Source organism: Dromaius novaehollandiae, chromosome Z, assembly GCF_036370855.1.
Source record: "Dromaius novaehollandiae isolate bDroNov1 chromosome Z, bDroNov1.hap1, whole genome shotgun sequence".
Taxonomy (NCBI): domain Eukaryota; kingdom Metazoa; phylum Chordata; class Aves; order Casuariiformes; family Dromaiidae; genus Dromaius; species Dromaius novaehollandiae.
In genome coordinates, this window is record NC_088132.1 from 15,630,322 (window position 1) to 15,653,303 (window position 22,982).

The 22,982-nt window shown below is 43.3% G+C and overlaps 1 protein-coding gene, 1 non-coding gene and 1 pseudogene across 3 annotated transcripts; 1 reads left to right on the forward strand and 2 right to left on the reverse strand.

Annotated features, from left to right (window-relative positions):
• Positions 1-237: 237 nt before the first annotated feature.
• Positions 238-4,414, reverse strand: LOC112984906 (uncharacterized). The gene is made up of 2 exons (XR_010386311.1): positions 3,950-4,414; positions 238-361 (listed from the first exon to the last, which is right to left on the reverse strand). It is a non-coding gene; the product is annotated as an uncharacterized LOC112984906 (transcript).
• A 1,361-nt stretch (positions 4,415-5,775) lies between these two features.
• LOC135324879 (tigger transposable element-derived protein 1-like) lies at positions 5,776-7,537 on the forward strand (annotated as a pseudogene).
• A 1,585-nt stretch (positions 7,538-9,122) lies between these two features.
• DNAJC25 (DnaJ heat shock protein family (Hsp40) member C25) lies at positions 9,123-17,200 on the reverse strand. Of its 2 annotated transcripts, XM_064502687.1 has the most exons (5): positions 16,796-17,200; positions 14,504-14,656; positions 12,750-13,220; positions 9,983-10,119; positions 9,123-9,670 (listed from the first exon to the last, which is right to left on the reverse strand). In XM_064502687.1, exons 1-4 carry the CDS (start codon positions 17,135-17,137, stop codon positions 9,997-9,999), a joined length of 1,089 nt encoding a protein of 362 aa, XP_064358757.1. In that variant the 5' UTR covers positions 17,138-17,200; the 3' UTR covers positions 9,123-9,670; positions 9,983-9,996. The 2 variants fall into 2 exon arrangements, with proteins under 2 accessions (XP_064358757.1, XP_025958922.2); XM_026103137.2 differs by having other exon boundaries at positions 9,123-10,119.
• Between the last annotated feature and the right edge of the window lie 5,782 nt (positions 17,201-22,982).

The window sequence follows — 22,982 nt, forward strand, 5'->3', positions numbered from 1 at the left end:
AAGACCCCAAACCCAAAATCCCTCAAGAAGGGGCAAACAGTAGGAAAGAGGCATATTTCAATGGCCACACCTAAAAGAAACAGAAAGCAGTATGTAGAGCCAGCAGGAAAGTGATAGGCATTTTGCTGTGAAGAACCCAACATTTAAACAACTGTAAGAATGTATCTTTGTAATTCCTTGGCCTTGAGTTTCAAATCAGTCATCTGGGTCATAGCTGTGACTTTATTACCTGATTTCAGAGCAGAGCACAGGATCTGGGTTCTCGAAAGGGATTACTCCCTGCGGGGACTCCAACAAGCAAGGCGTCTTTGCAGGCATTTTGCATGCAGTACTGCTGGAGTTCTGCAGCTGCCTGAGAAACCTGAGCAAAGAAAAAGGAAAAACAAACCCAGAGAGGAAACTAATTTATTCACAAGCATGTATTAGGCATTTCCCCCTGGAGAAACATTATCAAACAGAGTTGGAGTGCAGCCAAGTCAGCGCTTGAATTCTAAAACACCAAGTAAATCAACACAGATGCACATTTACAAAGCCCTGATGAGACATGAGACGCTGCCAGTGATGAGCCAGACCAGTGTATAGAACAGCGATGTGCATGCCATGGAATTTGTCCTCATTTTAGGTTTGTGTTTGAACTCTTATATTCTAATGTAATTTATGAAAAGTATTTTTACTTCAAAATTGTAAGGCAACACAGAGGATAATGATGAAGGAAAGAGGGGGGAAAAAAGGAAAAGATTTTTAGGTCCAAATTGCCACGTTCCCCTGGCAATGAAGTCAGACCTTCAAATCCAGACTCTGGCCCCCAGATAGGACAGTTCTGATGTCCAGAGTTGCAGAACAAACCCAGGAACCTGAGGGCAGGACAGCTGCAGCACTAGACTCCCCTGCTCTACCTGTGCCTGGCAAGTCAGGAAAGTCAGGAAAAAGTTGGGAGATTCCCAGTTTCTCAGACAGGCACAGGGAGCAGCTGCATGGAACAGTCCCAGGCATGCTCTCTGCCACATTTTCGATAAAAAGAATTACTGAGAATGTTTGTGGGAATAGTAACTCCCCTCTGACTTCACCTCCACCTTCACTACAGAGCTCCTGAAATACTGCATTTCCTTCCCATACGTTTCTGCAGCGTTACCAGAGGAGCAATGAGACAACAGGCAGAGCAAGCACCCACACTTCCCAAGCTCTTGACTGAAGATGGGATTTTGGTCTGGGGCTATCAGATCCAACAGCATCCCCAGCTGTGCTGGGAAGCCTGGCCTGCCTAACACATCTTTTCATTTGCTTTTTCACCCTCGTTCTGTCCGTGGCCTCCCAGCTCTGGCTGATAATATTCACCCTTGTAACTGCCTGAATCAACATAGAAGATAGATTTATAAAGACTCTATCTTTAGAGTTTAAGAGAGGAGAGAGGTAAAGAGGTATTAAGGGAACCATTTTCCCCAGCCTCCCAACTTCCTCTTTGAAGGAGTATAAGGAGGAGAATCCACAGTGAGGATCTCTGCTACTCACTGGATTTCATCACTCTTCCTGGAGAGAGTCTCTCTCCGGTGCTGCAGAGGCCTCCCACCCTGCCCACCCTTTTGATCCCCTACAGTACTAAACATCATTGCTTCAGTCACAGTGTTGAAACTTGACCCTCTCCTGGTGCCTGACTGTGCACCACACTGATACAAGGCAGAGGTGGCACTAGCCAGCACAGACCAGGCCAGGGCTGCATGGGGGTTTTTCCAGGGAAAATGAGAAGAGAGCTGGTCAGGGCGTGGCTCACCGCAGGACCACAGCACGGCTCTGCAGCTCCATACTGCACGCCTGTGCTCATCACTGCCAAGCTCTGCAAGGAGCACAGAGCTACGTATATCCTACTAGTGCTCCCAGGAAGATATTAACCTATCTTTTGGCCTCTGTGTAAGAATTATCTATATGCCTTCGATAACATTCTTCACTCTTCCAGTTTAGGCAGAAAGCACAAGGCTTCCTACTGCATTTCATCAGACAAGCATGCTCAATTCAGCCACCTCCTGCATGCAAGATGTGGGGGGGTACTTCTTTCCTACTCGGTTTCCTTTTTCTGAAAATACTGTTCCTTTATACCCTTTTAGCTTGGCAGGGTAAAAAAGTCACCACTGGATTTTGTAGTATGGGATGTATTTTTAATACTGTTTTCACATTCATTTCACATTCCTTCTGAAAACACATTGTCTATTCAAGGCATCCAGAACAATATATTTTCTCCCATCTCAGTGTCTGTTAAAACTGATCCAGCTGTTCCTTCACCAGCTGAATATTCCTCAGTGCTTTTACATTCTATGTCAAGAAGCCAAGGCAATGCTGGGCAAAAGGCATGTTCTTAAATAATGCATCATTTCATTTGTGACTATAAAAAGAAACAAACAAAGCTCCTTCCAGTGGACCTGGAAAGAGACTGCTGTACGCAACACTGTAAGAAAGATAAGACCAAAATCTCATCAGCTCCAAGCCTCCTCAGAGTACAAGCAAACCCATAATAAATACCTGTCCCAGAGAAGTCCAGCTCCACAATGTCTGTCGACCTTCCCAAAGTAACCCCTAATAAACCACAAACTATTCCCTTTGTACAAAGGCAAACAAACAAAAAATTAAATGCCTCAGGATGAGCAGGAACAAAGACCCAGGGCATCGCCGGTGGTCTAAAGGAACAGAAATATTCAGCCTCCCTCTTGCCACAAAAAGGCCTGCATGCATTTCTGCTCTGGATCACGCTGTTTGTCGTAGATTCCTGCACATCACTGCTACGATAAGCTACACTCACAGATCTGTCAACTTAGTATTAGCTAATAAGATGTAACAATATTAATACATTGTCAGGATAATGCCAAAAGCCATGGTGGCTTCACCTTTCAAAGGGCACTTTGAATTTTCAGCAGCCTAGGGTAGGAGTAGTGAGAAAAGGCATTTAAATAAACCAGTAGCTATGTTCCTGAAGCTCAGTATGCTGCCACAGTGCTCAAACCAGGGAAGCCCGTGTTTTATGACGGGTCAGTAGTAGCCTGTGTATGGAGGTGATGAGAGAAGGGGAAAGCAGGAGGATGCAAATTAATTTGACCTTTATCACTTCACAGCCTAAGTTGGACTTTGCATGTGGCTGGAAAGAGTCATTTTATCAAAGGAGGGGTGGAACCAGGGAAACCCCCCACCTGCTAGGAACCAGGTTTGACAGGACTGCAGGGGTGATGTCAGGCTGCTAGAGACACCCCCCCACACAAACACACACACACACAAACACACACACACACACACACACACACACACACACAAACCCCGTAGGAACTGGCAGGCGACAGGACTGCCTCACCAGCCTGTCTTCGCCTGGAAGTCAGCAGACATGAGGAGGTTCATGCCTGCACAGAAAATTGCCCGTTTTCCCCAGGTGTGTCAGGGGATGCAAAAATATCCTGCCTCTCCCCGCAGACCTCGCCTGCTCTCGGAGCGGGGGAAGCCGGTGGGCTCAGCGGTGAGGAGCCGCCCCGGATCACCACGCTTGCTTGTGCAGAACTAACGAGGTCCTGCTGCGCTATTTACTGCCGCTAGTTTCACCCGGGAATGGCTCTTACCCCACCGCACCGCCTCGGGCCGGGCGCCAGGGGCCGAGGCTCGGGGCCCCCCGGCCCTCTCCCGGAGCAGGCCGGGCCGAGAACAAGGGAGCAATCGCGGGGAAGCCGCTCGCCTCCTCCGCCGGCCGCAGCAGGCCCCGCGTGTGCCCGGGGGCTCTCGGCATCCCTCCCTCCCTCCCTCCGCCCCGACCCCCAAAACCCCGCTCCGCTCCCGCCTCCCACCCGCCGCGGCCCCGCAGCCAAGCGCGGGGCCACCGCGCACCGGCCGCCGCCGCGGATCGGGACGGGCCGGGGGAGCCGGGCCGAGCCGGGCCGGGGGCAGCCGACACCCGCCACCCCCCCCGCCCCGCCGCGCTCGCCTTGATCCTCTCCACGGCCGCCTCCAGCTTCAGCTGCTCCACCAGCCGCTGCATGGTGCCCAGGCTGCCGCTGGACGACATCCCGGCGCCGAGGCAGGCAGGGAAGCAGGCAGGGAAGGAGGCAGGCAGGGAAGGAGGGAGGCAGGCAGGCAGGCAAAGAGGCAGGCAGGGAAGGAGGGAGGCAGGCAGGCAGGCAGGCAGGCAGCGCCGCGGGCTCGGCTCGCACCGCCCCGGGGAGGAGCCGGGCCGGGCCGCCGCCGCTCCGCGCACCGCCCAGAGGCAGAAATCTCGTGTGCTTTCGGAGCAGAAGTCCTTCTTGGTTAAGATATGAGGGCGGGGGACGCGGAGTTCCTCACTCCCCCTAAGAAAAGAGAAGAAACACCCAGTCCGCTTGCACTGAATCGCTGGGCTCCAGCCGCCCCGCAGCTGCCAGCGGTGTCGCCACATCCCCCTCGGTTCGGCGGGTGCAGAGCACGGGTGAACCTCGACCGCTCTGTGTTCAACTTTTCACCAGTGACTGTGAAAAAGAAGTCACTTTCCTTTTTTTTTTTTTTTTTTTTTTTTTTTTTGGTCGGGCGTTAGAGCCTGCTGACCTGTTAAAAACTCGGCAGGACGATGCTCACAGCTGAAAGAAAATTGCTGAACAGAGGTCCACCCGCCCAAGCACATCTTTGAGCCTCTGCCAAAAGCTCGCCGCTGTCATTGGAAAGACGTGCAATGAATAAAGACCCTGGGTCTGAAATGTTGTTATGTCTTCTGCATATTGAGTAAAAAGTGCACTGTAGCTCGTATACACTGTATATTTAAAAGTGTATGTATGTAAAAAACAAACACCATTCTTTGGAAAATGTTGGTAAGAGATGTGATGGCATGAAGTGTTTCTTTTCTGATATTCTTGGCATACTTTTCTGTTTCACACAAACATACCACTGACACCCAGTGCCATCAACATTTGTTTACACAAACAATTCTCAGTGGTCATAACCCAGTTTACGCTGGTTATGGTATTATCACAACTCTCAGCAGTATCACTCCCTCTTTTTTTCCCTTTCTTTTTCATATACACACTGTGTTGTCTTGTGGACTTAATTTCAAGATGAGATAGGGCTTGGAAATTTATACCCAAAAGACAAACATAATTTAAAACTAAAACGAGATGTTAGGCTTGAAGTGCTTAAGTAACCTCAGCTAACGAAGTGTTACTGCAGAATGGCAGCCCTCTAAACAGAAATTTATTTCTAGCCTTCATCAAGGAGGTGTGAGTGCAGCACAGCCCAGTAATGCTGGCTGCAGCCCATGAGTTTATGCCTACGTCTGGATATTTTCAAAGGACTCATGCAGTGAGAAAAATGGAAACTCTGAGTTGAGCCTGCAGAATAGCCCATTTCACTACAGATATACCTTGTTTTATCGTGCCTCACTTTATTGTGCTTCACAGATATTGCGGTCTTTACAAGTTGAAGGTTTGTGGCAACCCTGCGTCAAGCAAGTCTGTCAGCACCATTCTTGCAACAGCATGTGCTCACTTCGTGTCTCTGTGTCACATTTGGGTAATATGCAAAATATTCTTGCAATATTTAAAACTTTTTCATTATTATTAGATCTGTTTTGGTGATCTGTGATCGTAGTCTTTGATGTCACTACTGTAATTATTTTGGAGCTCCACAAATCACACCCATATAAGACGGTGAGCTTAATCGATAAATGTTGTGTGTGTTCTGACTGCTCCACCAACCGGCCGTTCCCCCCTCTCTCTCCCTCTCCTGAGGCCTCCTTATTCCCTGAGACACAACAATATTGAAATTAGGCCAGTCAGTAACCCTACAATGGCCTCTAAGTGTTCAAGTGAAAGGAAGAGTCGCACGCCTCTCACTCTAAATCAAAAGCTAGAAATGATGAAGCTTAGTGAGGAAGGCATGTCGAAAGCTGAGATAGGCCGAAAGCCAGGCCTCTTGCACCAAACAGCTAGCCAGGTTGCGAATGCAAAGGAAAAGTTCTTGAAGGAAATTAAAAGCACTACTCCAGTGAACACACGAATGATAAGAAAGCAAAACAGCCTTATTGCTGATATGGAGAAAGTTTTAGTGGTCTGGATAGAAGATCAAACCAGCCACAAGGTTCCCTTGAGCCGAAGCCTAATCCAGAGCAAGGCCCTACCTCTCTTCAATTCTGCGAAGGCTGAGAGAGTTGAGGAAGCTGCAGAAGTTTGAAGTTAGCAGAAGTTGGTTCATGAGGTTTCAGGAAAGAAGCCATCTCCATTGCATAGAAGTGCAAGGTAAAGCAGCAAGTGCTGATGTAGACGCTGCAGTGAATTACCCAGAAGATTTAGCTAAGATGATTGATGAAGGTGGCTACACTGACCAACAGATTTTCAGTGTAGCTGAAACTGCCTTATATTGGAAGAAGATGCCATCTAGGACTTTCATAGCTAGAGAGGAGAAGTCAATGCCTGGCTTCAAAGCTTCAAGGGACAGACTGACACTCTTGTTAGGGGCTAATGCAACTGGTGACTCCAAGTTGAAGCCAATGCTCATTTACCATTCCAAAAATCCTCAGACCCTCAACAATTATGCTAAATCTACTCTGCCTGTGCTCTATAAATGGAACAACAAAGCCCAGATGACAACACATCTGTTTACAACACGGTTTACTGAGTATTTTAAGCCCACTGCTGAGACTTACTGCTCAGAAAAAAGGATTCCTTTCAAAATATTACTGCTCATTGACAATGCACATGGTCACCCAAGAGCTCTGATACAGATGTACAACGAGATTAACATTGTTTTCATGCCTGCTAACACAACATCCATTCTGCAGCCCATGGATCAAGGAGTAATTTTGACTTTCAAGTCTTATTATTTAAGAAATACGTTTCATAAGGCTATAGCTGCCATAGATAGTGAATCCTGTGATGGATCTGGGCAAACTAAATTGAAAACCTTCTGGAAAAGATTCATCATTCTAGATGCCATTAAGAACATTTGTGATTCATGGGAGAAGGTCAAAATATCAACACTAACAGGAGTTTGGAAGAAGTCGATTCCAACCCTCATGGATGACTTTGAGGGGTTTGAGACTTCAGAAGTAACTGCAGATGTGGTGGAAATAGCAAGAGAACTAGAATTAGAAGTGGAGCCTGAAGATGTGACAGAATTGCTACAGTCTTATGATAAAACTTTAATAGATGAGGAGTTGCTTCTCATGGATGAGCAAAGAAAGTGGTTTCTTGAGATGGAATCTCAAGATGCTGTGAATATCGTTGAAATGACAACAAAAGATTTAGAATATTACATAAATTTAGTTGATAAAGCAGCAGCAGGGTTTGAGAGGATTGATTCCAATTTTGGAAGAAGTTCTATTGCGGGTAAAATGCTATCAAACAGCATCACATGCTACAGAGAAATCTTTCATTAAAGGAAGAGTCAATCAACGCCGCAAACTTCATTGTTGTCTTGTTTTAAGAAATTGCCACAACCATCCCAGCCTTCAGCAACCACCACGCTGATCAGTCAGCAGCCATCAACATCGAGGCAAGACCCTCCGTCAGCGAAAAGATTATGACTTGCTGAAGGCTCAGATGATGGTTAGCATTTTTTAGCAATAAAGTATTTTTTAATTAGGGTATGTGCATTTTTTTTAGACATAATGCTATTGCACACTTAATAGACTACAATATAGTGTAAACATAGCTTTTATATGCACTGGGAAACCAAAAAATTTGTGTGACTTGCTTTATTGTGATACTTGCTTTTTTGTGGCGGTCTGGAACTGAACCTGTAATATCTCCAAGGTATGCCTGTAATAGTAAAACACTTGCAAATCTTTTGCTTCCAGACCATAGTTTTACAAACATAAGACATCACTGCCACTGAAAGACACAGGTCCATCCTCCTGATGACTGTGCCCTCCACTGGGCCAATTTGTTGCTGAATGGAGTCAGGTCAGGAAGTTAATCCTGACTGAAACGAAACCAACTAAAAAGGGAAAATAGTGTATGGGGTTGTTGTTGTTTTTGTTTGTTTGTTTTTGCCAGCTATTTGCACAACCCAGTCAAACCCACACAAATACTCGGCTCAGGAGGGAGGGTATGGCACTGAATGAGGCACTGGGGCAAGCAAGAGCGTCAGAGTTAGCTCAGTGTTTGTGAAACTGTGGTACCAGATGTGGATGCTCTTTCACCTAGAAAAAAGCAGATAGTGCATGTAACTGCTTTACCTAATAAGAAACAGAATTGCTGTTCTTATCCTTGTTCCACTGGTATCTCTCATAGCAGCTTCCGTTTTTCCCACCACTCTTTTGGGAGGCAGACTGTGCTTTGGGAGATGAAGCAGCAATACACGCAAATCATGAAGGTGCATCTCACTTAATGAGCACCTTTGCAGCATCCCTGCTGCATCAATAGCGGTGTCAAAAAGAGTACTTTATGAAGACAAGCACAGCTTATTCTAACTACCTTCTTTACTAATTAGGTTTTAGGTATGAATTGACCTTTAAATACAAAATGAATTAAGTTTATAGCTACCCTGCACAGCAGCAGAGATGAAGGAAAAGAATTTTAAATTTTAAAGATCCAGAATGAAATTAAGCATTTAGCATAACAGCCCTAGCATACTTTTGAGTACATATTTATTGCTATTTAAAACAGAAAATTGAGATGGCATTCCAAGAATTAGTGAAAGCTAAACTAGCAAAAAGAGGGACAGAGAACTGTAATTCTTCCTCAAATAATGACAATAGGCTATCTTCACAGGATCAAAAAAACAAAAAAGGGCAATTTGAAACTTTAGTTATTATGGGGGCTTGGCTGGAATAGTAAATTGAAGGGATTACCTCAGAATCTCTTAACAGATGTTTGGCTAAACCAGAACTACTTTTAGTGGGGATACTTTTGTGGAATTTGTTTTTACAGATGCAATAAATGATGGAAGCTGCTCAAGCTTGCTACAGACTTCACCCACCCCTTTCCTCCATAAAATACGAGATAGGGTAACATAAACTTTCAGTAGTAAACTGTGGAAACTATGGCCTGGCCCGAGTTACAGACGAAAGCAGAGGGTGCTGTTCTGCAATATTTCATCCAAGTACTCCAAGATCTGATAGATGCAGATGAATCAGCAGGGATAAATATATTAAAGAATACTTTAGATTTAGAATTAAAAACAAATTCAAGATCTATACTGTAATAAACTTTTATTTACATAAGGCATCAAAATTGCCCTTTTGAACAAAAGGGTCGTTTTCCCTTTACCAATACTTTGGTGAAAAAATGTCACATTTAGTAGACTAATGTTCACTGGTACACTTGTTCTGAACAAGTACGTACAATCCAACATACAAGATTAAAAACCAAAGATTTAAGCATACTACTTCATGTATCACTCTGTAGAACAAAGAATTAAGGCTTGTTTGCATCACAACGATGATCTGTCATGCATCATTTATTCCCACAAAGAATAAAATTCAAATTTCCAACTGGACCAGGAATAGCTGAAGAAAAAGTTTATAATCCCCATATTGTAGGTATAATCCCCATATTGTAGTCTACATCAAAAATACAATTTGGCATTTCAGAAATTAAGTTTAAAAGTAGGGAAAAGAGAGAAGAGGAAGGCAGAAAATGTCCTTGCTTCAGAGTCCTTTCGAGCATTTCCAAATTCCCAGCATCCATTTGCAGAAACACTTGATTCTCGAAAAGGAAAACAAGGACTTTCAAGAGTTGATCTAGAAACAATTTGGGAAAGATGAAAGTTATGGTTCCATTGATCATGAATATGAAATATGTAGAGGAAAATACATTATCTGAAAACAACAAATTCCACATCATAGATCCACACTGAAATCCCCAAGTAAGTGGAATATATACATTGAGCTAGGCCTGTTTAACAGATCTGACTTATAAAAATGGTAAACCTGTGCTATTTTTCGGCCTGATTTAATAATTCCTGAGTTTTAGATCACTGCTGAGCCACAGCAGATAAAACTCTGAACACTGTAGTGAAAAAGTTTTGCAAGTCAGTTTCAACATTAGCATACATTCTCATCAGCTTTCAGTCATCAATAAAAGTTAGTCTTCCAGGTCCTTCATTTCTCATCCACCTCCGGTATCTCTTCCATCGAGGATCCATCGCCATCTTCTTCTTTAATTCCTCCTCTTGTTCTTGTTTATAGACCTGATAAACAGACAAGAGTTTCAAATAAGGCTGAAGAAACAGCTTAAGTGAACCTGAAAGCAGGTGTAAGAATTAATAGTTCAGCTATTTGCCAGCTTATTGATTTTAAGGAAGACTGAATCAAAACACTGTGGCAGAGCTCGACAAACATGAGGTGTAAGAGTACCTTCAGTCAAAGAGTCTCAATCTGCAGTTAAGATTCTTTAAACATTTTTGCTGACCGTAGAACTACATTACTGCCAGACTCTACTGTGAGCACTGAAACTTTTCCACTAAAGAACTAGATGCTCGTGCAGTCAACAAAAAAATTTACATAAAAAAGTGGTAACATTCAAAGTTGAATGAGTCCTTTTCAGCACAGTTACCATTTAATGCAGTTGTTTGACTTGACACATTAGTTGTTTTCCCACTTCAAAATCATTCTCATAGTAGTTTTCTACTCTGCTATGGATATTTTTATTCCTTAGTTTCTTAACTAAGTTAATACATCCATCACATTAAGTACTGGTAGTTTCAAATGATAAGTAATTACATTATGTCAGGAAGTGGTATCACTGCTGATAATTATAGATTTAAATACAAAATCATGTATTTAAAAATGCAACGGTATGTATATTTTTATTCCGGAAGGCAGTTTGCAGATAGAGTCAATGTAAATCTCAACTTGATACAGGTTTATGATGTCTCAGTAACACCCGAACTTTTCCTGTAAGGGAATTAAGATTCTGCCATGTAGTAAAAAGATTTTCTTTAATATTATAGACAGCTTTACGTAATCACCAGCTCAATGTTCAGTTATCAAATAAGCATACGCATTGTAAGAATTATTAGGGAGGTAGCAGAAGAACAACATAAAATGGTGTATTATTGTAGAACTCTATGCTGTGCCTGTGTACCGAATTTTTGATCTTCCCCATCCCTAAAAGGGTATTGGAAAACTGAACAATATTTAGACAGACAACTGCAATGATCAAAGGTACAGAGAAGCCTTTGTATGACAAAAAAATCCCCAAAAAACTAAGCATACTTTTCAGCCTGGAAAAGACATGACTAAATATCAAGTAAGCATATGGTAGTTCTCTGGAGCAGCGTAGGTAGCATGAGAAGAGAGAACAAAGAATGATTATTCTCCTTTTCCTTTAATACAAGAACTACCCAGTGTCTGGATGGCTTTTTGAATACTCCAAGTTTCAGTGAGTTCAAAAAGCAATCAGATATGTTTAACAAAGAAACTCATTAAGGCTATTATCTAGGAAGATACCATCTCATATTTACGAAGTCCCAAAGCTGCAGATCATGCTGGATAAGTATTGCTATGTAGGTGCTATTTTCTTACATTCTTCAATCAAAATCAGCTGCTGGCCATCAAAGGACATGACTTTAGGCTAAACAGACCTCACCTCTGACAAATACAGCTCTTTTATACTCAATGTCCAAAGCCACAATAATTAGAAACAATGTGGATCCCAAAACCATGCTAATTTCTTCTCTACAACAACAGAAAATCCATTTTGTCTTTCTTTTTCATCTGACATCTGCTTTGACTGGTCACATTACTAAATCTTTGGACTTTTACCTTATCTTCCAGCAAACCCCTCATAGCTCATTATGCATATTTATCTGTTGGCTAATCCTTCACCTACATTATCAACTTGACTTTTTTCCCCCTTCAAATTTCTGAAGGAATCCACCTCTCCCTATTTTTAAATATGTACTCTTATCTTTCCTGCTTTCCAACAGCAGAAAAGGCAGCTCTGCCACCCCCACTGTTCCTTCTCCCTGAGCATGCAGAGCAACAGCAATGCCTCCTCTTCCCCTTAAGAAGGCCAACTTCCTATTCATCATTTCTCTTCCAGAAACTACCCATCCATATGGCCTACAGATGAGCTTCACTGGAACAATAAAAGCACTTTGTCAGTCTGCCACCTCCTGGCATCCCAGATCATTCTCAATTGCAAATTCCATCGTGCGAGTAATGTTCTTTTACTGATCTCACAGGAAACTTAAAAACATCTACATCTTGATTATTCAGTAATAGGGTATCCTTGACACGGTAGCAGTTGTGTCTTACAGTATTCCACATACCATTTTTACTTGAATAAACAGCACAGCAAGAACAGTCCTGAATCACTGAAGGCAAAGAACTGTGAAGAGACAATTAGCGAGTTACGAATGAATGGTTCAGGAGACAGAGAAAATAGGAGTTTCCGGTGATCTGGGTAATCTTTATCATGAATTATTACTGTTTGGAGGATCTATTTTCTGCACCCTACTGTAATTCTTCATCATACCACAATGTCACAAGACAGTCTTTGATCAGATTCAACTCAATCTTGTATCCACAGATACCCTAACAACTGTGTTGATGACCCCAATGAAGCAAATCCCTTCTTATACACCCAGACGTCACCAGTTGTTGCCAATCAGTATGTGAGTGTAAGAAGTTCAAGAGAAACTTGATGAACTTGAGATGAGTGTTCTCTAACAGCCTATTTAGGCAGCAGTAGCTAGAAATGAAGCAGTGATTCCCAAATTATTATCTGATATCACATGCAAACGTGTCCAGCCACCTTTGTATCAGTCTGAGAAGACTGGATAACTAACATTAGTTTCTCACCACAGCTACCCACCTCATAGTTTTCTCGTATCCACAGCTGCCGTTCAAGAAAGGTCTCTTTCTGATGATCTTCTAGGCTGTCAAACTGAGACTGTGACATTTTCATGTATCTCCGTATGATATACAGCTTTTCTTCCACACCATATTCCTGCCCTTTAATGGTGAAGCAGTAAATCCACCAACAGTACCAAACTATGTATTTGCACAAGTAAAAAGGAGCAAGAAGAATCTGAAATAGGAGGATATCATATATCTTGGGCTTCTGATAACCTCCTTTTATATCTATTTTATTTTTGATAATGTCTTTGATGATTTCTTCCTCTTCTTCACGGATTTCTTCTTTAGATCGCCTGTTTTTGCCTTTTTCTTTACTCCTGTTGAGTAAACCTTGTTGCCTGGCAATCTCAGTAGCTTGTATGCGATATTTTGGCACTGTCGCTAGGTAGTTGATAGCTTCATTATAACTACTCCACCAGCTGAAGAACTGTAATATAAGAACAGTAAAATTTTTTTTTTTTTTAAATACACATGCATACTTTATTCCTATTAGGAGCTTTGGCAAAAGAACAAAAAAACAAAGAAAAAATACATGCTCTGTTAGATACCTTTAGCCACCAATTACATTACAGCAAGGGTAAAAAATGAAGGTAACAGTTTGTACTTCTGTAGTATTAGAGAAACTATAGTTACAGTTATTTCTCCAAACTTAGTAAGGCACCTGTGGTGACTGGGAAATAGCCATATATATCAAATAGCAATGTATAGTGACTAAGGTCAGGAAGAGGCTAAACGTGCTGTTCTAGCTGTTTTTGTTCACTAGGAATGGTTATCTCTTATTGCTCTAAATGAAGCTTATGTGAGCTTACGTCAGCCATTCCCTCAAGTCCCCTTGGATTTATAAATAAAGTAGCTGACATTTCAAGCAAATGCAATACAGAGGATAAGAGCTCTGACACTTTGATCAGTAGGTGGCAAGATATTCGTTTGTATTTTTTACTTCCCAAGAACACATGAAAAAATGAACCATCTGTACCACAGAATAATACATTGTTTCTACACCTCTTAAATATGATGTTTTGTTTTATATAAGGAAGTTTTGAATGAATACTAAAGAAAAGGTTTATACACTTTCTTCCACTTAAATAATTGTCAGCAATGTCACAAGTGTTCTCATCAGAATACCAATTGCTTTCTTGAACTCATAAATACCATCTTCAGAGTGAACTTCACTGAACCAAATTCAGTTGTTCTCACTGTGGTCTTTAAAACAAACTACAATGCGAGATACACACATTAGCAAACCAGAACCCTGATATTCAGCTGTATGAGCTGAATTTAGTTGTGAATGTAGTTTGAAATAAGCTTTTGGTTTTTTGTTTTTTAGAATGACATGCAGCTTGAAAAACTGAATCACACTAATTTGGAACTTTAATCTTGACTGTGCTCAGGAACAGACTATTCACAGCCTGTCACTCAGAACTAAATTATTTCTTTAGGAGTACGGGAGTTCTCTGTTTGAAATATTCTACCACCAAAGGAACCAGGTATACAATCTGTGCCTTTGTCCAAGATACCAAGGTCAGTCAAAATCTGTTCAGTACATCCTGACTTCAGATTTGTTATGGATACCACACAGATTACCACAGCATATACGAAAAGGTCCCCTACTGATATTGTTTAAAACCTGGCAGGTTACAAGATGTGTGCATACTTCTCTTCCAGTTCAGAAACTCATTGAGCAATGTCACATAAGATGAAGAGTTTTACCTGAAACACAGAGATGGCACACACTGTAACTAGAATGACTATTCTGACGTCCACTTTTGGTGCCAATCTTCTGCTGTAGTAGTGATAATAATGCCTGTAATACTCCTCAGGATGATCCAACATGTAGTCATAATCTTTACGGGTTTCTTCATCCTGCAAGAAGAGAGATGAAAAACATGCAAGGGTTCAGATTCATCTTTTCACTTACTGAGTTATATCCATGTTTTACATCTCATTAATAACCGAGCTGTTATAAAGTTTGCCATAGCTTGATTTAAACAATGTATATCAAAAGCGTGTAATAATACAACACAGGCTTTCAAGTCCCTTATCAACCTGATCTAAGTTGACCCACTCTGAGCAGAGGGATGGAGTAAAGACCTCCGGAGGTCCCTTCCAACCTAAATTTTTCTAAGATTCTGTGGCATGCAGAGGAAATTCTTTGGTCCTTTTCTTGTATTCTGGCATCCTAAATTAATTCATTCTAACACTCATGTACCCACAAGCAAGCCTGACAAATGTATTCTTAACTACATACGCATATACTGCATAAATACATTTAATACTGAAATAAAGAGAGGCAACCAAAATTTGTAATAAGCACTTTCAGTATCAGAACTGGTATTCCAAATGGACTGTTGTTAATAAACATCTCTTAGTAAAAGATTTTCAGATGAACACTATTGAAAATCTGGTTTTCAAGTCTTTTAGAATTAGCTTACAGGGCTCTGGAATCTGTTCAATGGAAGGCCATTTCAAAACCTCACTGTTCTCCTTTTCTTGAAGTTGTTCTTATCTTCATCCATGTGATTAAGAGATGAGAAATGCAATTTTGTCAGTCACAATTATATCCCATTTCTGTCCCAAAAGAAGTTCTGTGGTCTGCTGGTCCCCCAGCCTTAAGACACTTACAGGTTTCTTTCCTCCACTCCTTAGCTGTGTCTTTGCCAAGCCACACATATTTTGCCATGATAAGCTTTCCTTACAGATCCCTTAATCCACTTAATTCACTTACTTTTTTATTTAAAGGTAAATCTCTAAAAAAAAGTCTAGCTGATTTATTTTAAATACACAGGTATTAAAAAAAAAAAAAAAAGCATCCTCCCCCACACTCTTGAACTGGCTATTGAAAAATGTTTTCTTCTTCTCCTTCACTGTTGGTAGAAGACAAGCTGGCTAAGCCCACATGAAAGAAAACTGATTCTGTACAATCTGTTGCAATATGCATAAATGTTAATCAAAAAGATATGTTTTCTTTCCCCCCAGGGACAAGAAACCTGTGAGATTCTTACAGTATGAATTAACAAAGTCAGAGAGAATCCTGATTTTTAAACTGAGTCTCTTTTGATGTATATGTCAAATCTAGATTGAGCAGATGAGAAGCAGCTACAGAGTAAGAGGTGAAGGAAATTATACATATTTGAGCATTTTTCAAATCACCAATTTTGTTCTCACAATGTATTAGTGCTTAACTTTGCTACCTGCTATTCATTTCCAAGTATTTTCATGTGAAGATGTATAATTTAAATTCTGATATATAAAACCAGATACAAATATGCCTCAGGATGATATTATGAAAATCGTTTTCTAAGCTATTTTAGTATTTAAACTATTTCTAAACTATTTACTAAAACCAAGTCTACTAGTCTGAATGTGTCTGATTCAATGCAGTTTGGGAAAGGAAGCAAGACTACCTGAGGGTAGCAGCAGGGCAAATGAATGAGAGGTAAGAAGGCAGCAAAGAGAGCCCTCTGAGTGCACCAAGGGGCTCGCAGACCTCTTGGTAATATCACTACAGAAAGGAAAAAGGCTCTCTTTAGCTTCAGAACATTCACACGCTTTTTTCTAGGGACATATTCTTGATTTTGTTCTTTACTGGAACGACTTACTGAGGGAACCATTAACTTGGGCGTGCTGACCTGGATGCTCCTCCAGGGCGCGGAGAGCCGACGCCTCCTTCCCAGCGCGCTGTAGCAGCAGCCGGTCCGCTACCCCAGCTCCACCTCCCGCAGGGTAAGGGTCGGAAAGCCTCCCCCAAGCCCCAGTTCACGTCGGAAAAGTAACCCTGGGGAGGGCGCCGGCGGCAGCCCGGGCCCTGCGAGGCGGGCGGCGGACGAGCAGCGTTTCCCGGCGCTGGCGAGGGAAGCGACCGCGGCGGGCAGGAGCCGAGGGCCGCGCTGGCGGCCGCCCGGGCGCCCCCCGCTCCCCCCCGGGGCCGCCGGGCGCCGCCGCTCCCCCGCGCTGTCTCTTACCGGCGCGGCTCCGGCCGGGGCGGCGGTCCCGCTCTCTCACCTTGAGGGTCTCGTAGGCGGTGGCGATGAGGAGGAACTTCTCGTGCGCCGCCTCCGGGGGGTCGCCGCCCGGCGCCGCCGCCTCGCCGCGGTAGCGGTCGGGGTGGTACTTGCGGGCCAGCTGCCGGTAGGCGCGGGCGATCTCGGCCTTGCTCGCCTCGCGGCTGACGCCCAGCACGTCGTAGCACACGCGCCGCCCGCAGTACAGGCCCTCCGTGAGGCCCCGCGCCGGCCGCGGCAGCAGCGCCGCGGCCAGCCACAGCCACAGCACCCATCGCCCCCCGCCGCCGTCGCGCCAGCCCGGCCAACGGCCGCCCGCCGCCGCCGCCGCCATCATCATCATCCCGCCGCGACGCCGCCGCCGGCCGCCGCGACGCGCCAAGCGCGCAGGCGCCTGCGCGCCGCCGTCGGGGGCGGGGCCGCGGGGGCGGGGCGGGCAGGGCGGACGTGGCCCGACCGGCGAGCACAGAGCGCGGGGCGGGGGGGCGTGCGCGGGGCGGGGGGCGGCCGTTGGTAGGGCGGGGCGCGCGCGGGGGAGCGGCCGTTGGCGGGGCGGGGGCGGCCGTTAGCGGGGCGGGGCGTGCGCGGGGCGTGGGGCGGCCGTTGGTGGGGCGTGGGGCGGGGTGTGCGTGAGGGAGCGGCCGTTGGTGGGGCGGCGTGGCATGGGTAGGGTGCTTCGTGCTGGTCGTTTCCACGTGGGGATTCGCGTGGGATGGAGGAAACCCATCCTGATTTTCATGAAGAGCTCCCCGCAGAGTGGAGCTCTTGGAAAACCGTGTGTTTTCATGTCGGCAGAGGCGGTTCTCCTCGACCCTTTATTAGAGACTTAATCATCTCAGGATGTTGCTTCCTCCCAAAATCCCGCTGAGTAGCGTTAGTGAGAGATTAGACGTGCTACAAAGGAATCCTCTCAGGACAGAGGGTGATGAGACACACCACTGACTGATCTGATTAAACTGACATTTATTGTTTTTAGAGTCTGCGATACAGTCTTCTACCCTGATGAGAGAAAACTCGGTCTGTGTCAGATTAAATACCCTTCCAGAGGGCTCGACAGAGCTAAAGTGGTGAAAAGCAAATTGAAGTATTTTGGTAAGCTTGAATACATCCAACGTGCATCCTCTGGCATATAGGCACTCATGGTTGTGTGTCTGCAGGGAGAAGCTGTTTCCTTGCAGTCTTGCATGCAAAGCTGGTCCCAGCACACATTAATAAATAATTGCATACAACTGGGAGGGGATTTGGAAATTTCACCCGAGCACAGTTAGGTGTTAAAAACCTCAGTTTTGCTAATTACAGTGTTTAACTTGGGCAACTTTGTGTCTCAGAATGGATTTGCCTCCGCTGTATCTTTGGTTCTTAGCAATTGATGTGGATTATAAATCATGGGATTTTAAACTAATAAATCTTATGTTCTATCCTTCTCTGCTATAAGTTGTAAGTATGATGACAGAAAAATGCATGTGTTAAAATCTGGGCATTTGAAACACATTTGGTCCTATGCTGTTTTAGATGACTATACAGAGTTATGGGTTCACAACAATGACAAAGTTGGAGCTCAAGTTTCGTGGTCATTCTTTTTAACAATTTTCCAATTTACCTACTATTACAAAAATTTTGACAAACTAGGCTGTGCCCTGAATTTCTCATCTTTTTGTAAGCTATTACCTTGTCCCAGAAATTAATACTTACTTTCTGAACTGAAAGAAGTGGAAATTTCACTTGCAATCCCTGCTATCAACCTTCTTTTTTTTATGTCAGTGTATTTCATTTTCTGTACTGGAAATCTCAACAAGCTTGGATTTAGCTTTATACATGTTATTTCTTGGCTGCTGTGCTTATCTACCTCTATTTCTGCGCTTACTCCTTGCTCATATCAAATCTGACCAACAAATCTGCTGATTTCTATCTCTGTTTTAGTGACGGCTATGCTTATTTGATATGGTTTCCAGGGATAATATCTGCTAACTGTATTTAGCAAAGAATCCGTTTTTCCTCTTCACTGAATCAGTACCCTTGTGCTCTGGTGACTATTCAGACAGTTGGTAAATTCTCCATGGATTTTACTGTTGGTTTAAATTAATTTACTAATGAAACCAAGACAGAGCTAACTTGGTTTGTGTAAGAAATGCTATTTTTTTCTGATTTCTTACAACTTCATCTCTCAGAGCTTTTAATAACAATGGTCCTCCTAGAAGAAGATGCAAATAGATGGAAAATCCGTTAAATTTAAAAAATCAACCACATTCCGCAAAATGTTTTTAAAAAGATGAGGAATGAAGACTCAATCTTGGGAACTCCCCTCCTCCCCCCAAAATGGTCAGCTATTTCTAATCACAAATCTGGTTAATGTTAATTTAGCTATGACTAATGATCAGAAGATCACTTGTGAATGCACTTTAGATCATTAGAGAATGCAAAATTTTTTTGTCTCCACCATCATCTTCTCATTCTTCTTGTCTCTTCTTCCTTTTCTCATTCTTTAGTTTTTACTTGTGCTTTCTTCCAGGGAAGAATCTTTTGAAATACATCCTGAACACGTATTTAGTTGCAGCCCAGTCTTGTAGAGTTCAGGTTTCACTATTCATTTTCTGTTGGATCAACGTGACCTAACTAGCAACCTGTAAAACACTACTCTCTGACTTCCATCTTTTCTGTAGAAAGGTTGGGAAAGATATGTTGGGAACCTTTCTTGTGCTGCTGTTGTGTGATGTATATACCGGATGCCACTGATGATGGGGCACAGGAAAGAGTCCTAAAATGGGGATTTGGCATCACAGCTGCTGTGGTAGGGCTGCCTTATTAGATACTTGTTACCAAAGATTTGTTTTGAAATGAGGACTGCATCTCTGTTTCAGTATAACTGGCAGGGATGTTACCTCAATATTGGACCTTTCCCAGGAAAACTAGATTTATGCTTGATTCTAGAAATGACCTGCCACAGAAATGCTCTTCTCATCAGAGGACGCATGCTGTTCTTCTGGTAGAACTGAGTATGTTTCTCACACTTCAGGGCTCCTCTGTCTTGTTTTTGCACTAATAGGTGTTCTTTCCCAACACTTAGCATCATTTCCTTGATAGGCAGAGAAGGCCCAAATCTACTTCCTTAAAAATTTCACCTTTTTCCAGCTTGTAAGAGTCCTGCCTCTCAGCACTGGAAGCTGAGATTTAATTCCTCTGATCTTGGACTTGACAACTAAAGCAAAATAATTCATTGGCAATTTTGTCATTCAATTTTTCAAGTTGAGAAGGAATCTAATTCTTTGTATCACATGAGGTTAGTTTCTGCAAAAATTGAGCTGTTCTGGAGTTGTGTTTAGAGTTCATTGACCATGAACCAGCATTTGTGACCGCTGGGGCCACTGCTGATAGTACCTGCAGGCAGTAGTTCTGCTGACTGTGCATATTCGCACTAGCCCATTGACACCCCCGTATGTAGGGGGACAATATTTTGCATTTTATTCACTAATGATAGTAGAGGCAGACTCACGGAGAAGAACTTGCAGTTCCTGCTACCAGGGGAAATCATGTCAGAAACAAATCACAGAAAGACAAATTAGTAAGTAATACAGTTGGTGCCAAAAGATTTACAGTCCATGTGTTCCCCAGTCAGTAGGGAAACATCTGAGACTCTGCAGTCAGCATTAAAAAAACTGGCAAATAGGCACCACACTTTATGCTGTAAATTATACTCCAGAGGTATCTTGTTTTAGAGTCTTGTCAATACATTCCTTAAAGTGATTACGTTTGGTACTGATCAGCTCCAAAGAAAAATGGTGTGTGTCGGTTACACCCTTTCTCCCTCAGTCTTAGGCTTCATATAACAGCAGACCCAAATTTGCATTTAAAGTGGCTTAGAATACAGATTTCTCTCTTTGGAGTATATACCTCAGCCATAATAACCTTATACTACAAAAACAAAAAGGGGGTGGTGGGGGAGAGATTCCTAAATATTTGTTTGCAGCCTATCTTAACCCATAGCTACCTAAGAATCAGGGACAAGTGCCTGAGCTGTGATCTCAGTTTGAGGTTTGTACAGAAAATTATGGAGTGGTAGCTGAAGAAGCTGCAACTGCGGAGATGGGTGGAAGGGGTCACTGATGATGGAGTTGTGCCATGCTGCAGGCAGGGCGGTGCCCTGTGGACACTTTCCATAGTATGTAGGTCAAACGATAGCTTTTGCTCACTCATCCAGGAGGTCAGCAGTTCCTGGGGAGGCAAAAAGAAGACTTAGGTCTTGGATCACAGCCAGGCCTCAGTAATGATTAATTTCACTTCCAAAATGATCTATAAAAATCTATAGTTTCCTATAAGAAATCTATAGTTTCCCATACTCCTTTCCCTTAAAAGTGTTGCAAAGTAGCCCAGCCACTGGATGATGGATGCTGAATTCTCACCTAATCTCCAGAATGCCATGCTAAGCTGTTCGAGGCACTCTGATGGTGCTGCTTCAGAACAGAAGATTGTTCAAAACTTTTGTATAGCAGACTACCAATAGGTGTATGGTGGGAGTTTAAAGCTCACAAGGCCTCCCATAAGTTTTTTCCTCAATTAGTACCACTGTTACACCATATGAGTTGTTCTTTAAGCAACCCGTTCCATCTTGCTACTATACCATTACTCTGAGGTCAGTAGAGTAAGTAGAAAGTCCACTTAATTCCATGCTTGAAAGACAATTCTTGTACTATTTTATTTTTAAAATGCAACCTATTATCTGACTGTATCTCTTGTGGCATTGGGTGCATAGCAAACCATCAGTTTAATCCTGCTATAGTCACCAATCTGGATGCAGTGTGCATGTAGGGTAAACATTGCCCAAACTGCTCACTACTGTAGCTCTCATCATAATAAATTTCCACTCCTTGGAGATACGTATTGTAGGTCCCTTGTACTCTATTTGCCAAGTACCCTAAATGACTTCCTTCCCTAAGGTTTGCTTGTTGATTTTTGACAAGATAATCCTTCATTTGATTATCAAATCCACAGGTTTTCACTATATGAACTCTTTATTGCTTAGTAATCAGCCAACTCCATCTTGCTGTATGCTGACAGAGGTTATATGCTCTAGCATGTCCCAACCATGCATTTACCTCACCATTCACTACTCAAGGTAGAAGGAAAACCTGCTGCTTTTATGCTGGCTAAGTGGACAGTCATATTGTTCCTTTTGGTCACTACAGTGGTATTTTTCTGGTGTGCTGCTACATACCTATAGCGGTAGGATGGGAGTTAGTGATACCATGCATTTGCTCCCAATATTCCCTTCCCCAAATATCTCAAATACCTATCTGCCAGTTGTGTTTTGCCCAATTTCCTATCCATTGTGTAGCACCAGCCCAAGCAGCGTAAGAATCAGTGTATATGGTCTGTGCACCATTTCTGAGAGCCAGCACCACAGCAGAGAGCTGAGCTGACTCAGCAGAACCTTGTTTGCTCAGTCACTGTGCACTTATTGATACAGCGTCAGCTGTTCCTTGCCACTTACCCATATTTTGCAAGCACTTTCATCAGTAAACCAGACACCATCTGGTCGACGGGGGTTGAATTCACAGGCATCTCGGATATGGGAGCGTGGTGGCTCTGTATATTCAATGGGCATTCTGATATGCTCCACAACTTCAGTAACACTATTCTCCATAGTTAAACCATCTGTGGTTACACAGTGATGGATATTGTAAGGCTCACCTTTGTATAGTAGTCTTATGTGCTACCCCTAGAGGTAGTGGTTTACCAGCAAGCATGAGCTTGAAAATAGTTATTGGCACATGCAGTTTTACAATCGTTCTTTAGTCTAAGGGTTCAGTTGGTGCTAGCCCTTCATAAGCTGCTAATAGCACATTTTCAAAGGTTGAGTGGTTGTGTTGAGCAATCTGTCATGATTTGGAGCCAAAAGGAATAGGGCATTCCTTGGGATCGGGAAGACCTTGTTGCCATGGTCCCCACCAATAACCCTTCTCTCCACCTGGATATGTAGCAAGAGGGCCTGTGTGGCTTGGAAGGGTCCCAATGATTGAGATACATTCACATTTTCCCCTAAAAAGTCCATGGCCTCTTCATGTTGCAGGGTCCATTCCCAGATTGCATTTTTCTTTAGTAAGTTATAGGGTGATTGGGCTATGATACTAAATCCCAGAATATGCACCCTTCAAAATCCTGAAATCCCTAAACTGCTCCTTATTCTCGGGGAT

Bases quoted from the DNA above. Each gene is read 5' to 3' on its own strand.
- DNAJC25 (XM_064502687.1), bottom strand. From the start codon at position 17,137: ATGATGATGATGGCGGCGGCGGCGGCGGGCGGCCGTTGGCCGGGCTGG. The intron at 13,221-14,503 runs GTAAAACTCTTC...CTTATATTACAG, and splicing joins GTGCCATCTCTGTGTTTCAG to TTCTTCAGCTGGTGGAGTAG. The intron at 10,120-12,749 runs GTGGGTAGCTGT...TCTGTTTATCAG, and splicing joins GGATACGAGAAAACTATGAG to GTCTATAAACAAGAACAAGA.